We start from the raw sequence: 16,142 nt of genomic DNA on the forward strand, positions 1-16,142 counted from the left end.
ATTACATAGTCCAGCAAAACTGAATTATAAACAGTTTACTAAACAAAACCCATCCTTATTCACTCTTTTGCCTTAATGCCGTGTTACTCTTGCTTCGTGGAATATTCTTTTTATCTTAACCTGTTGAAATTTTATTCCTCTATCAAGGTTCCTCACAAGGGTTATCTTCTTGAAAACTTTTCCTGATTTTAAACAGATATTATTAACTCTCATAATACCTTATTTGTATCTCTTTTATGATTCATATAGTATTTTGCCTTATTTTAAAGTTATTGGGTAGCATTATGATTATTTTCCTTCTAAAGGTTGGGCATCTTATATCTTACTTATTTTTGTATCCCTAAATAGTGTCAAATTTATATTTTGCGAGATGAATTGGATCATCTTTGACGTTAATTTTGATATGTTTTATTGGAATTAACTAATAAAATTTTATTTCAAATTCAGTTCCAAGAGTATTTTTCTATACTTCCTTTTCACTGAACTGCCTGTATCTCTGACTCTTTGACTTCTTTTCACAGGGGATTCTACTTTATTTTTTAAACTACTTTCTATTTATTTTTAATATTGATGAATAACTTTCAAATAGGAAAGTGCACAAATTTTAAGTGTATAGCTCATGAATGTTCACATATGTGTGTACCCACGTTATCGCCATTCAGATTAAGGTAAAGAACACTTGCAGCACACCAAAAGCATTCTTTGTGTCGCCTTCCACATAGTATACCCTCCACTTAACCACATTAAAAAAAATTCAAGTTGTGTTTGTCTTTTATGCTTTTTTTAAAAAGCAATTCCTGGGCTTCCCTGGTGGCGCAGTGGTTGAGAATCTGCCTGCCAATGCAGGGGACACGGGTTCGAGCCCTGGTCCGGGAAGATCCCACATGCCGCGGAGCAACTAGGCCCGTGAGCCACAATTACTGAGCCTGCGCGTCTGGAGCCTGTGCTCCGCAACAAGAGAGGCCGCGATAATGAGAGGCCTGCGCACCGCGATGAAGAGTGGCCCCCACTTGCCGCAACTAGAGAAAGCCTTCACACAGAAACGAAGACCCAACACAGCCATAAATAAATAAATAAATAAATAAATAAATAAACCCAAAAGTTAAAAAATAAATAAATAAAGTATATTTCCCCATGTACAATAAAAATAATCTTTAAAAAAAAAAAAAAAAAGCAATTCCAAGATCATTTTTGAACCTTTATAAACTATTAACAATAGTAGAGTTCTCTAATTATGAGAGGTTTAATCACTAAGTGATTGAATTATAAACTTGTGTTGAAGAATTGTTTTAGTAAAGAAATGGACTAAGGATTTAGAGATTAGTCATGTCTCAGAGTTATTAAAATTTCTCTAGATTTATTTAGGAGCGTCATGGTTTCAGTTTTGTGTTTGATTGCATGATTATTTGATTAATATTTCCTTCTACCGTCACTCTTCTGGATTGTAAGCTCTACGGGGGCAGGAACTTTTTTTGCCCCCTCTCGTTTTATGTCACTAGTATAAATATGGTACTTGGCACATATTAGGAATTTGAGAAATATTTGTTAAGTAAATGAATATGTGGAAAATTTCTGCTTTAATTGATTTTGATAGAAGGTGAGGTAACTAAAGAACAAAAAAAAGCTGAAATCGGAGCAAATTGCAAGATTGCTTTGACTCTAATAGGACATAAAAATGAAGATTTTCTGAACACAGATAATTGGAGGAAGACCGGATAAAATCTAAAAATAATTTACTTTTGTGGTGTTGTTACTTTGCAGGTATCTTATATTGGAGAAGGTGTCAGATGAACTTGTTGAACGAAGTCACATTTTTAGTAGCTTTTTCTACAAATGCTTGACAAGAAAGGAAAATAATTTAACAGAAGATAATCCAAATCTTTCGTAAGTCAGTCTTTCAGTGTACTTAAGTTTTAAGAGGAAAACATACTATTTTGATGGACTTAGCGAAATAACTTCTTACAGTATTTCCTAGAGTGAGCAGTATTACCACCTTTGCAGGTGCTGGACCTGTTTGCTCTGAGAGGCATTTCTTACCCTTCCACTGTTCTGTTCCCTATCACAGGGAGGCTGACTCTTACAGGTTGCATTTCTAATTGCATGTTCTGTGGGGGATATTGGAGGTTGGAAGGCAAGGAAAGAAGAAGTCAGGATGTTTCTTCCTTACCCTCTTTGCCTTGGGCAGTTATTCTGGTAGTGGTTCTAGTTCCTCTGTGGGTCCTTCTTTCACTGGACAGACCTGATAGATCTCCAGCTTCCATTTGGAGGTACTACTTCTTCACTTTGCCCTTCAGCATAAGGGTGTAGCATTGTCCTACTATGCTAAGCTCTGGTTGCCTCACTGATTGCCTTTTGTGGCATTGCGCTTTTTCTATCACCACTGTAGCCAATTATTTGCATTACATTTTATCTGTCTTAAATATATAGGGAGGTTTATGTTTTCCTGGTTGGACCCTCACTAACATACTACTATTTAATTAAGCTGATGCAACATTATAAAAATACCATGTTCCTACAGTTCAGCTGAATTTCTGTCTAAGTATTTTTTTGATTAATTCTAAAACCTGTAGAGCAGTGGACAGGGCTAGGCAAAAAAGGAGGAAGGAGTAACTTTTGTATCTTAGCGGTAACTTGGGTAGTTGTGAGCCTGGAGCCACTTCGCCCCTCTCCCTGCCCCTAACACTTCGTGTGAGAATCTGTATGCTAGGCCCATGATAAAATTAAAAGAGTTTTTATTTTTTAAAAAGTTAATGTAAACATTTGTCTACCACTTTACAAGGTACATTTTTGTACATTGTTTCTTCCCATAACAGTGCTTTTAGGTATGTAAGGCATTTTTCAGATGAGGAAGCAGGCCAATAAAGATTGGCAGAACTCTGGTAAGTGACAGAACTGGTTGGTACTTAAATCTTTATCTTTTAACCTCTAATCCAGAGATGTTTTTGTTGTACTGGACTGCCTTTGAAAAAATGGCTGGGAGAGTTGTTTCATTCCTTTAAAATAATAGGAATAATAAGCAAGTAAGAAGATGATTAAATGGGTAAACTGTCTGAACTTGTTGTATTGTTGGAGAAGGAGAATAGGAATAGAGAGAGTATTAACATTTATTGAGTACCTGCTTGGAGCCATGACAGTGAACATAAAGTTATTTTGTTTGATTCTACAGTAGTCTTATGAGGTAAATGCCATTATTGTTATGAATTGAAGCTTAAAGAAGTTAGATAAGTTATCCAAAGTTGGATATAGCTTTCCAGTTTCAAAGTTCAAGCTTTGTCTGTTGTTTTTAGTATTGCAACTATATAGTTTACGGCCTAAATTGGGACACTTGAGAGAATAAAAGGAGGCTCTATTAATAGCTACACTGGGCAACCCATGTATACTGGGGCTGCCCTAGACAAACTGGGATGTGTAGTCATCTATATTTTGAGTGTCTTTATGGATTTGGAATTTGTGCTGGTAGACAAGGCCTGCCAGGGTCAACTAAGGAGAAAATCACAGTCTGAAAATATTCCTGATAATCAGGGTTAATGGAGAGGGATATATGGAAGGGGAAGATTTATTAAATAAATTTGATATTTAACATTTCTGATGCCCTCCTCTTCTATTTTATGAGTATAGAAACAGATGGTTGGCACCATGCACTTAATCCCACATTTTGTTTTAAGATTACTAGTCAGTGTGGAGATTATGCATTTGGCATACCCACGTAGAAACTGAGGAAATGAAAAGGTAGATTCTGCTGTATTAACAAAATTTTTTTAATTAAAAAATTAGAAAAAATTTAGATGTTGTATGAATGATCATATATAAACATAATACAAAACTGAGTTAGATGAGTGGCATCTTCCAGTGTAAGATAGATCTTATATGTATCTTATGCATAATATATATTTATATATACACATACACATATACATATGAACACATACATACATATACACACACACAAATACTCATACTAATGCTTAGCCTGATATGTATACAATTAGTATTCACACAAAGAATCCCTACAAGTCTGTTAAAAAAAAAAAAAAAACTCAGAAGCAACGTGACAAGGGATACAAAGCATAACTTATGGCCAATAAATGCTACAGGAAGCTGAAACTACTAGTGTTAGGAAATAGCAGACTAAATGATTCACAGAGTCATTACTGTGGTTTATGAGATCCTTCAAGATCTGCTTCTGTCCATGTCCCTAAACTCATCTCACAGCATTCTCTCCCCTCATTTATCACACTTCAGCTCAGCCTACCTCCTTTCAGTTTTCAAATATGCTTAAGCTCTTTCCTGTTTTCTGACAGAGATTTCTTCTTCTGGCACTTTTTAATTTATTTTACAACATGATCTCTAATTATTTTTTTATTTGTTTGTTCATTTTCTGTTTCTTGTTCTAAAATACAAGCTCCATGAGGTCAGGGACTTCATCTGTCTTATTTTCTACGCTATGCCTGGGGCATTTTGCTCAGTTCTTGGAACATACTAGGAACTCAAAATAAAAGATAATAATTTATGTTATTGAATGGGGAGAGAACTGTTAGACATTAGTTGAGGATTTTCCATACAGTTAGGAACAGAGAGTAACAGATTATATTGTGGCCCCCGTATTCTCTCCTGTCATCCTTGCCCCATCCAATATCTAATGTATTCCCAATAAAATAAGGTTAGCATAATCAGGAAATCTATCAAACAGCAACATAACAAGACAAAAGAAAACCAGGTGTCTATCCTTAAGATCTTTCAGATGGAAAACAAATTAAGAGACTCTGCACTAGGTAAAAATAATAATTTATAATCATTGTAATGGTTGGGTCATTTTGAGATAAGAAAATTTGGTAAACATATGACTCATTATTTTATGAAATCAATCTTTTGCATAGTGACTAATTCCTACTATATCTTTTAGCCCCATCTTGCTCCCAATGTCTACTCCTGTGAGTTTGGTTAGATATTCACATGGACAGGGATAGGGCAAAGACGTCTGTTTCCTGTGTTACTTGGTATGTAAATGTATAAGAACTTAATGATTTGTTTAATTTTCTGACTAAAAAGAGGCCCTTCGTGGGACTGAGCCAGAAGTCACATATCACCATCTCCTTCATGCCACTGTGAAATGCTATCCCTTTCCTAGAACCTTTTTTGACATCCAAACTTGGTTTGATATCTTCCTCCTTTAACTTCCCTAATGAGGTAAAGAAAAGGAATTCTTATTCGTGTGTCCCAGCCCTTTTCTTCATGTTTTTCCTAGATGCCATCACCATAATTCCTTTGTATCCTTTATGACACTTATATTTTAATTATTTGTTGTAGTTTTTTTCTGCCTTCATTATTTTGTAAATCCTTTTAGGGCAGTGTGAGTGATTTTCATTATTTGTTCTTAGGAACCTAATAAATATTTGTCAAAGAAATAAACGATGGATAATGGGTATGCTTAACTCATTGTCCTATAATATTCTTATAAATGAAATAAAGGGAGATGAGTCTCATCTTTAAAAATCTAAGACTATATACCTCATCCCTCCTCTTCCATTAAGTTTTAACACCTCCCTTATCACAGATATAACATTTAGACAATTTTGTTAAGGTTTAATGATAATATTTTATGTCAGCACAGGTGGAACTAAATAGAATAAATAGGTATAGCTATTTATATTCAGTTGCTGAGACACTTTTGGAATCTGTAAAGCATTTTATGAATTGCTGCCTTTCTTTTATCCATTACTTTATTGTTTATAAATAGTGATCATATTTAAAAACAGCCAGGAGTTAATAAAATGAGATAATTTTCTAGTCTGTTAAATATTATGTACCTTGAAGAAGATGGTTAAGTAAACTAAAGCTAGCATTTTTCAGTGTATAAAAAAGACCCCTGAAATCCTTATCTTAAATTTTTAATTTTTTATCTATCAAATATGTCTATCTTTTTGTTCCCAGAATGGCTCAGAGAAGACATAAGAGAGTAAGAACATGGACTCGTCACATAAACATCTTTAATAAAGATTATATCTTTGTGCCTGTAAATGAGTCGTGAGTATTTCAGATTATTTAAAAAAAAAAATCGGAGAGTGCAGAAAAATACTTTGTGCATTTTTAGATTAATAATCAGTAAAAAGTATGGGTAGATAAACCCAGGTATTATTTTTAATTTTTTTCTAAAGAAGTAGCTAAAATAATGAGTTTATCTTGGATTTTGGTTTGACAATACTTATGTTGTAAATAGTGGGGAAAAAAATGACAAATGCCCACAAGACTATAATGGCTTAGACATTCAGTTTATTTTGAGGTGGGACTCAAGAAAAGATTTTCTAAACAAAAAATGAAAAGCTTTTAGGATAAATTTTCAGATATTTAAGAGAACAAGCTCTTTAAGCACTAACAGAAAAAAGGTGATGCTATAAGTCTCTTTGTTTGTTTATTAAAGCAGATTCTCAACAGGAAACACTAATTATATAAAAGTAAATAAGTTTGACTTACTCAGATTTTACCCTAAGAAGTCTTAGTGCTTTTTAAATTAGTTTTGGAATGCGTGTTCAGATACTACAGTGGACTTCTTCAAAATTGATGTTTGTTATACCCACCTTCTCAGTTATAGTTCTAGAACATATTCTTCTACATTGTTTAGATTTTGTGTTATTAAGATTATACTTCTTTTTCAACAGGTCTCACTGGTATCTTGCAGTCATTTGTTTTCCATGGTTAGAAGAAGCTGTGTATGAAGATTTTCCACAAACTATATCCCAGCACTCCCAGGCTCAGCAATCCCAACATGACAACAAACCAATAGGTGATGAACTTAATGTGGATGGTGTTTTTAATAATGTTGGCAACAGTAAAATGATTATAGAGAACAATATGAAGTTAAAGGATAGTATAATTATTTCTTATCATTTAGTTTATTAGAAGAAATGTCTGAAATTTTCATGATAGATACCCAGACTCATGTATAAACAAAATGTAATTGTCAGGTTTTACTGTTATATCACGTTTTATCATAGCACTTTTTATAAAATAATCTTTCTAAGAATTCATGCCATGAATCTTCAGGCATAGCTTGAAATCTCCCCTTTTTTCTTTTTCTTAATATAAATTAACACAATTCCTGTTGACACTAGTAATTTGGCTAGGTAATATCGGGTCTCTTATAATTCTTCCATGATTTTTCTTATGTTACAACCCAAATCTTAAGTAAGCAAATAAGCCTACTTTCTTTGAGAAAAAAAAATCAAATTGTATTTTATAGCTGTAGCCTAAGCAGCAAGCAGAATTAATAATAGCCATTACCGTTAATACTGGCCAAAACCTATCTCTTGTGGGGGAGAAAGAAAAACTGATAAAGCAACTGATTACTTTCTATTTTGTCTAATCCTCCTATGCTGCAAAAGTGTATTTATGCAACACTCTATGATCATATGTTAGAAGAATTATTACTAGGCAAATTAACCATCCTCCACATTAAAACAGCAGAGATTTTGATAAGTTAGCAATCTATGAAGATTGTCTTTTTACAGGAAACTGGCCCCAGCTAACTGGTATTTCAAGTTTTGGCTCTGCGGTGTATGTATTGTGTGATGACAGCCAATTAAGCATTGTCAGTTTTATCCATCGATTGAATTTTTTTGTAACATTAACCATAAAAAAAAAATTAAATAGTTCCCAGGTATTTTTTCCCTTTAATTACTACTATGCATACAAATTACAATCTAAACTTATCTAAATACTTTGTATTAGACATAAAATAAACACACATAACTGTTTTGTTATTTCTAACTAGATAATGATCTGCATACTTCTTCAGCACTATCCTTGGGTACAGAAGATTCTCAAGTAAGTGTGTTATTATAAATGTGAAGGTAGGAAAACTCATGAATATAACAATTTTATATGGAAAATAGGGCATAGCTAGGTGGGCTATGATGGATATTGGTGTACCATAATTAAATTATGCTGTTTTATGATTCTTTGGAGTATTTCGTTGGGGTAGGAAAGAGAACAAGAGAAATTATCATTCTTTTTGCATCTGTTTAGCTTACTTTAACTCCCTAGGTTTGTTTATAGTTTATCTGATCATCTTGGTCGACTACTTTTTCAATTTCTATGGGAAAATGTACTTTTATTCTTCATTATGTCATCAGTTTTTGCACTCAGAGTAATTAATTACCTATATTTTATATTCCACTTTCTATTATTATAAATTGTTGGTAAAAATCATTCAAAGTAGACTCATGGTCAATCCATATGACTCCTGAGGCTAAGATAGTTACTGTTAACTTTACTTTAAATGGACCTCTAAACTGATATTCATGGTCTAGATTTGGTATCTTAATTGATTAAGGTAGCCACCTAATTATTTTTTAATACATACAGACAGCAGCAGCCTCCCTGGCATAGGCCTGTGTCTTTACTGTCACTGGTACAGGGTGGGCAGAAGGAAGGAGGTTTCCTTTTCTGATGTCACAGCGGCAGAATAGGGGAGTTCCTTCTTGCCTCTAGAGCCAGGTTTCCCAAATTGGGTTCCATGGAATACTTGTTCTAAGATGCAGTTTATGATAAAAAGGATTCTAAGGTCAGTTAAGTTGGGTAAACCCTGTGTCCTATTCCTCTCTTAGAGATTCACTGTTATATTAGAATAATAAGGGTACTGAGAAGTTCTGCATATTAAAGAAAGTTTGATCTATTGATTCTTAAATTTATCAACAAAAATAACAAAATACCCCATCTCTTGTCCCTTAGTATACATTAATAATCTGCTTCTTGTGCTTCACAGGGAAGAAGTCTGTCTCTATTGATATCATATACTGAGTTAAGAGAATGTGTATAAGGACAGGTTCAGTTAACTTCTTTATCTTTGCTTAAGATGGCAACTCTGAATAGAAATAATTCAAGTTCCAGGTTGTTTTTTAGGCCATGTTAAAGCTCCATAACTTCTTGAGGTCACATGTAAAAGTGTATAAACTACTGTTTCACCAGTATAAGAAAAGAAATCTATAAATTAAAAAAAAAATGAAGTTGGCTCACTTTAGATGATGAAAAGAACTCTTATTTGAAATTTTAATTTTAAAGTTATTTGAAACATTTTCTATTTCTTTTTTTTTTTAATTTACTTTATTTATTTGGTTGCGCTGGGTCTTAGTTGCAGATCGTGGGCTCCTTAGTTGCGGCTTGTGGGCTCCTTAGTTGTGACTCATTGGCTCCTTAGTTGCGGCTTGTGGGCTCCTTAGTTGTGGTTCATTGGCTCCTTAGTTGCGGCACACGGGCTCCTTAGTTGTGGCATGCTAACTCTTAGTTGGGGCATGCATGTGGGACCTCGTTCCCTGACCAGGGATCAAACCCAGGCCCCCTGCATTGGGAACACAGAGTCTTAGCCACTGCGCCACCGGGGAAGTCCCTGTTTGAAACATTTTAAAGAGTAACTGAATATTAATTTATTCACACTAGCTTTAATTGCAAAGTCATAAAAGTTCATGTTATTTCAGAGTCCTGAGATGAATGTGTCAGTACCAAAGAAAATGTGTAAAAGGTATGTACATGCTGTAATAATAGAGTCTTTTCAGATACTTAGGTTTGCTTCATATACAAATATATACATCTTGATTTCTTCCTGTGATTTTCATAGGCCATGCATTCTCATACTAGACTCCTTGAAAGCTGCTTCTATACAAAACACAGTTCAGAATTTACGAGAGTAAGTAATGACAATTTTACTAAAATCTCAATAATTTTTAAGTTGCCTTAAGAATTACTGAAAAGATTATATCAGGAATTATATTTTATTATTTATTTAGATGAGGCCTGTAAATCTAATTAATAACAAATATCCCCATTGTGTGTAAAATATTTCTCAAGGATTATATCAAAAGTAAATTTGGAATTTGTATTCACAATTGAACAAAAGACATAATTTTACAAAGGAGCATTGCAAATATTAGTGGTTGTCAAAAGTAACACTTTAGAAAAAAATAAGAACTCTTTCACATTCTTATTTTGTGTGTGCATGTGGGTCTGTAATTTTTAAATTTCCTATAGGATCTGGAAAAAACTAGCAACTAAAGTTTAAAAATAATTTGTTTAGTTTACTTTGTAATATAAGTGACTTATGTATATGAGTTGTGAAAGTTGAGTTGTTGAAAAAAGTCTGGCTTTTAGTTTGAAACTCATGATTTTATTTAAAGTAGCACTTTTGAAGCCTCATATTATAATTTGTGCTGTTAAGGTTTAAGTCTTTTGAAATGTGGCTGGAGTCAATATATTTGGCAGCAAATGTTTTTCCATTTTTGTGAAAGTGTTGCATAATAGTAAAGAAATTTCTACTTGAGTCACTCTACTTTTTGATGATTTAAGGTATTTAGAGGTAGAGTGGGAAGTTAAACGAAAAACTCATCGTGAATTCAGCAAAACAAACATGGTGGACCTATGCCCTAAAGTTCCTAAACAAGATAATAGCAGTGATTGTGGAGTATATTTATTGCAATATGTGGAAAGCTTCTTTAAGGTATGTAAAGACATAAATATGTTTTTTATTCACAATTACCAGCATATAATCACAAATTACTGGGCAAGCAAAGAAGCAGGAAAATGTTAGAGGTAATCAAGAAATAAGAAAAAAAAAAGGCATAGAACCATATATAACCCAGATATTGGAGTTAGAAGATAAGAACTTTAAAATGATTTGATTAATATGTTGGAGAAAATAGTCAAAGATAAACAAAATGGATGAAAATGGAATCTGCTAAAAAAAAAAAGTCAAGTGGACATTCCAGAACTGAAAATGCATAATGATATATCTGAAATTAAGAATTTACTGTATGGGTTTGATAGCAGACTGAATAAAGCAGAAGACAGATGAGGGAACTTTAAAAAAGGACAGTAGAAAGTATCCCACTGTAGCTCAGAGAGGAAAAAGAATGTAAAGAAGAGAACAGAGCATAAGAGACAAGTGTGATACAGTCAAAAAGTCTAATTTACATGTAATTGGAGTTGCAGAAGGATTAGGGGTGGAGAGAGAGAATAAGGCAGACACAAATTTGAAGAAAAATTTTCAAAACTAAAAGACTTGTGTATTGAAGAAGCTCAGAAAACCATAAGCTACATAAGTACAATGACAAGCATGGGTATTATTTTCTAGCTCATCAGAGACTCTATAGGAACTGTAGCAACGTTAAAAAGAAATTTTAAATAGGAAGGGATCACTCTGCTTTTTGAACTGTTAGCTCATTACTTCAGTCATAACTAGTATTATTTATGAAGATGGGTATAGCAAAAGGTATTTTTGACCAGAAGCTTGTTTGGAGAATCCTTAAAGGTACTTTCAAAGCATGAGGGTTATAGTATGCAGTTATAACTTTTGGTATAATTGGGGAGGATTGATAATATACAGTAGAACATGGTACACATTATGGAAACCACTAAACATGTTATGCTGTTTTTTTTTCCTTTTTTATTCTAGACTGGAACTTCATTATAGGGTGACAGTTCTGGCCTTCTAATACTCTTTCCAAAGAGATTTGATTTTGTTTTTAGATATCCAAAGTGCCTTATTACATAACATAGTCTGAGTGTGTTATATAATTCTACTTTACGTAGCCTCAGTCAGTAGAACATACTTCTAATATAGGTGGTAGCACCACTTAAGATTGTTGGGGGGAAAACGTCAGAACACTAAATCTTGTGTTTCACAAATTTGTGCACTAATATAACAGAGTGTGGATTGAAGAAAATAGGTTTCAGGTTGACCATTCAAAACCTGTGGAGCTTTGTAACTAGGCCATAAGAAAAACAATTTTAATTCTAATAAAAATACTTGCACAGTTAAATCTCCACTGAGATTTGCCCCTAGAATCACAGTCAGTCCTTCATTTCAGCTTTATACTCTGGGTCTCTTAATTTCTTCTTTAAGATGTAAGTCCTTCTTACATCTGGCTTCTAATAGTTTCATCAAATTTATAAACATGATCTAGGGGTAGTCTTATTCAGCAGTTACTCATTTATTTTTAAACACAGGCAAAATTGTCTTTGCAGTTGCAACTTGCAACTTCCTTATTAAGCTTAACATAATGGAAAATATATCAGTTCCTTAAGCCACTAAATTGGCTATTTCGTGGACTAAAAGAAGGTACTTCTTCAGGATTTTCTATTTTTTATGTGAGATTCTTCATTTACTGCTAAGGCTTCCTCTTTGTTTTAATGGTTTCAAAATATTAACATGTTGGAAAAAATTGTGTTCAAACCAGCCTGACTTCTACATTGTACTGAATCATTCTCTGTTTACTAATTCTCTTTGCACTAATTCACTTAAACATGCATTGTAGCAGAACATATGGTGTTTAATTTTGATGTTCAGAAGTTAGCAGTTTAATGAAAATGTTCTAAAATTGATTGCGGTGATGGTTGCACAACTCTGAATATACTGAAAATCATTCAGTTGAATACTTTAGGCAAATTGTATGTTATGTGAAATATATCTCAGTAAAGCTGTTATTTAAAAAAGTTAGCAATTTCTCATTTCTTATAAAAATGAGCTTAAAACAAATTTGAATTAAACTGCTAAAGTGATTGCACTCTGTCTTTTCTCTCATTAGGATCCTATTGTTAACTTTGAACTTCCAATTCATTTGGAGAAATGGTTTCCTCGTCATGTAATAAAGACCAAACGGGAAGATATTCGAGAGCTCATTTTGAAACTTCATTTACAGCAACAGAAGGGCAGCAGTAGCTAGTTAATCTGTACAAACATGACATAGATGTTCTATACGATTACTGGAAAGCTGCTTATCAGCATTTGTGTTAGCCAGCTCACAGAGAAGAAAATAACTTGCAGTAGTTTTATAAGTCACTGTACATTATTTAAAATATATAAGATATAATATTAGAATTGTTAGGATCTCATAGATGGAGTGGAAATGGGGGTGATATAGATAAAGTCATTAGATAGAAATTAAAATTTCATAAATATTTGATATTTTTCTGATTAAATATGCTTGGATGATGCAATAGCACATGTAATGTGGGAATGTTTTTATAGATAATAAAACTATGTGATCTGTACTTCCACATAACTGGGAGTTGAAGGGAGTTAGGTCCTCCCTGGTGCCAGCCCCAGTGCTTGTCAAATTTGTGACAAGTCACATTATATTGTAATTCTATTCTTTGCAGCTCAAGCATGCAATATGAATACTGTGTATTTTTTTTTTTTAAAGAATTTAGTATCAAGGCTTCAGAAAATGCCATTTACGGCATCCCTTCTGTATAGTGTGAGAGAAGACATGTTAGGAAGGTGATATAAATTCACTCTTTCAAAGCGCAGCTTATTTTTCTCAATTGCTAAGTGGAACCATTACTCTATTCTAATTGTTGTTTGTTTTCCATTTCTTTTGATGTCATGTGTGGGGATCTGAGAATTTAGTTCATTCATTCAGAGTGAAATTTGGAAGAAAAATTTAGCTATCCAAAATAGGTTTTTAAAAATTGTATATGTAGCTCAACTTAGTTTATTTGAGGTATAGCTATATAAATATTGGCTTCTGTCCTATTCTGACATCCCAGAATATATGTACACAGTTCCTGTAAGTATAGAAGATAAAATTGGTGACTTCATAACTTTAATTAAAAAAAATATCCTCAAAGTTTTCTATATTAGTTGTTAGGACTAAATACATAATTTTATAGCTGTTTACCCAGTATTCATCTGCAAAAGCCAGATTGCTCTCATTGCTTTTGTATTTTTAAACTGTAATTTTTAAGGACCTGTGATCCCCATGGAGCTTAAGTTTTTATTAAATGTTCAGGTAACAGTGCTGAATTGATGTGATGATGGTGGTATTACATATGATTAAACACTTCATAACCTTCTAATGTTATCAGGAATATTTTGAGGGGATGATTATATTGTATTTTCTTAGATAAGAAAAATGTTTTTTAATCTTCTGTTTTAAGCATCTCTTAGATTTACATTGTTAGTGTATATAAAGCAGTGAAGCAAAGGCAATTTAAGATGAAGCTAAAAGTCGGAACATTTTATTTCAAAATCCTGTGAATTGAGGTTGTCAGTTAAGCCTTAGTGTCCTTAAGTTTCTGTTAATCTTGTCAACATCTTTATATTGTTAAAGATATTTGTCCTTTGGAGATTTCCTATAAAGATGGTTATAATTACATGTTTCATTCCCAATTTCTGTGTGGGGGGAGGGGATTTTTTAGATGACTTAATTATTTTGTATATCTAATTTTGGGAAAGCAAGTATCTAATACATCTCCTTGTGACTTCTTAACTTTTTTGTTTGTATGTTTTTCAAAGACACCACTGTCCTTTGTCATGTTTTGAAGATTGTTTAAAATTCATTTTCCTAAATTCATATGGAAATAATGCTTTGAGAATATCAACATTTTATATTAAACATGTTTCCAATTCATTAAATTGAGGTGTAATTTTTTTCCTTAAGAAACGTGAGCCATTCTTAGAAATAGATTTTAAATTGTATGTTACTCAGTGCATGTCATATAATTGATGCTTAGATTAATTTTTCTAACTGTTTTAACAGACGTGTGGTAATTTTGATAGTTCAGGGAACATTTTTTGAGCATCTACTACTAGCAGGCAATGTACAAGGTAGAAAAAATGGAATGACAGCTCTTATTCCTAAGTCATTTATAGTCTAATGGGAGAGATGGACATATGAATAGTTTTAATATGCCTGTTAGAAACAATCATAGAGTTTTTTTGGAGCACAGGAGGGTGTTCAGCCTTCGGGGGTGTGTGGTGTGTGTTTGTGTGTGTGTGTGTGTGTGTGTGAGAGAGAGAGAGAGAGATAGTGAGAGGTGGTAGAGAGGTAGTAAGAGGGTTGTCACTAGACAGGGAAAGCCTTCTTAGAGAAGGTAACACTGTTTCTCACAACTCTTGGGATAAAAAAATGGTAGCTCTTTTTTTTAAGAAAAAGTTTAATACCTCTTAAAATCAGCTTTTGTGTGTGTGTGTGTTAGGGGGAAAATAGGTCTAGACTTATCATACAGAGCCCTTTCTAATTTGATTCCAATCTACATTCTATCCTCATCTTTCCACTGTCACCTACTTTTTAGTCATATAAAGTTATTCATTTATGCTTTAATTACTTTTGGCTTAACACCAAGCTTAAGCCCTTTCTTAATAGGAAATTATCTTGTGTTTTCTTTCTTTCAATACTATTTCTTTGGAAAAGTACTAAGCTAAAATAAATGTGAAATGTCAGTTGTATTCAACATATACATATATCTTTTATTGTGAAAATGACCTCCAGTTGTTGAACTGTCTGGACTGGGAGAACCGTGAGTAGACATGCGTACCCCGAAGCCCTCCTTACCAGAACTTTTTAACACTCTTCTGGAAAACCTGGGCCCCTTCTTCCCTCTGTAGAGTCTCTTGTAACTAACCTTGTCCTTATGGAAATTTGCAAACTTTGCCCAGGGGCTGTTAAAAGACTTGGTTCTATGTGTATGAGGCTTTCTTAGGCTGGTGTGGTTTGCACCCACCCAGGTGGCCTGTTCTCTTACAACTGAGTTGGTCCCTTTTGGGAACTGGAGAAATCAGGGTCAGGGCTAGTGTAGGATTCTGAAGAGAAATGTGCTTTAGATCTTTACAAAACATTTTTTTTTCCAGAGAACTTCGCCAGAGGTACATAAGATATAAATTCATTGCTATTTGATAGTAAATCCTAGCTTCCACAGGGATTTTGACTAATTTAATTCCTTTCTACTAGGTTTATTTGATAAAACCAACTGCCCTAATACAAAATTTTTATCTGGTCCCCCATTGTGGTAAAGGATATCCTTTCTTGGTTAAGAATTACTCATGTAGATAAAGACACTGGGCCTCATGTTTAATAGCAAATTAAGCAACAAAGTTATTATTATGTAGCTACCATTTATATTGTGTGCTTAGTAGGTGCCAGGTACTTTTCTCAGCATTTTCTGTGTGTTAACTAATTTAATGCTCACAATATCTCTATCATGAGTTAGCTTTACTATTCCTATCCTATTTTATAGATAAGGAAGGAGACGTAAGTGGTTACAGTGAAAGATTTTCAAGTTTTTTTAATCGAGGGAAATTTATAAGAAACGACACCAAGAAAACTAACTTAATTTTGTATGTAGCTCTGTATTTCGGACATAGACAGGTATAG

General features: G+C 33.3%; 1 protein-coding gene across 5 annotated transcripts in view; it reads left to right on the forward strand.

Annotated features, from left to right (window-relative positions):
- SENP7 (SUMO specific peptidase 7) overlaps positions 1–14,365 on the forward strand; it is a 153,660-nt gene extending 139,295 nt beyond the window's left edge. For all 5 annotated transcript variants that reach the window (XM_036851222.1, XM_036851223.1, XM_036851225.1 and 2 more), the window contains 8 exons: positions 1,762–1,884; positions 5,932–6,024; positions 6,657–6,781; positions 7,769–7,821; positions 9,471–9,514; positions 9,611–9,679; positions 10,336–10,486; positions 12,573–14,365. In XM_036851222.1, the coding sequence (XP_036707117.1) occupies positions 1,762–1,884; positions 5,932–6,024; positions 6,657–6,781; positions 7,769–7,821; positions 9,471–9,514; positions 9,611–9,679; positions 10,336–10,486; positions 12,573–12,710 (796 nt within the window). In that variant the 3' untranslated portion in view covers positions 12,711–14,365. The remainder of the gene's footprint in view (positions 1–1,761; positions 1,885–5,931; positions 6,025–6,656; positions 6,782–7,768; positions 7,822–9,470; positions 9,515–9,610; positions 9,680–10,335; positions 10,487–12,572) is intronic.
- Positions 14,366–16,142: the final 1,777 nt, after the last annotated feature.

Source organism: Balaenoptera musculus, chromosome 4 (genome assembly GCF_009873245.2).
Source record: "Balaenoptera musculus isolate JJ_BM4_2016_0621 chromosome 4, mBalMus1.pri.v3, whole genome shotgun sequence".
NCBI lineage: Eukaryota > Metazoa > Chordata > Mammalia > Artiodactyla > Balaenopteridae > Balaenoptera > Balaenoptera musculus.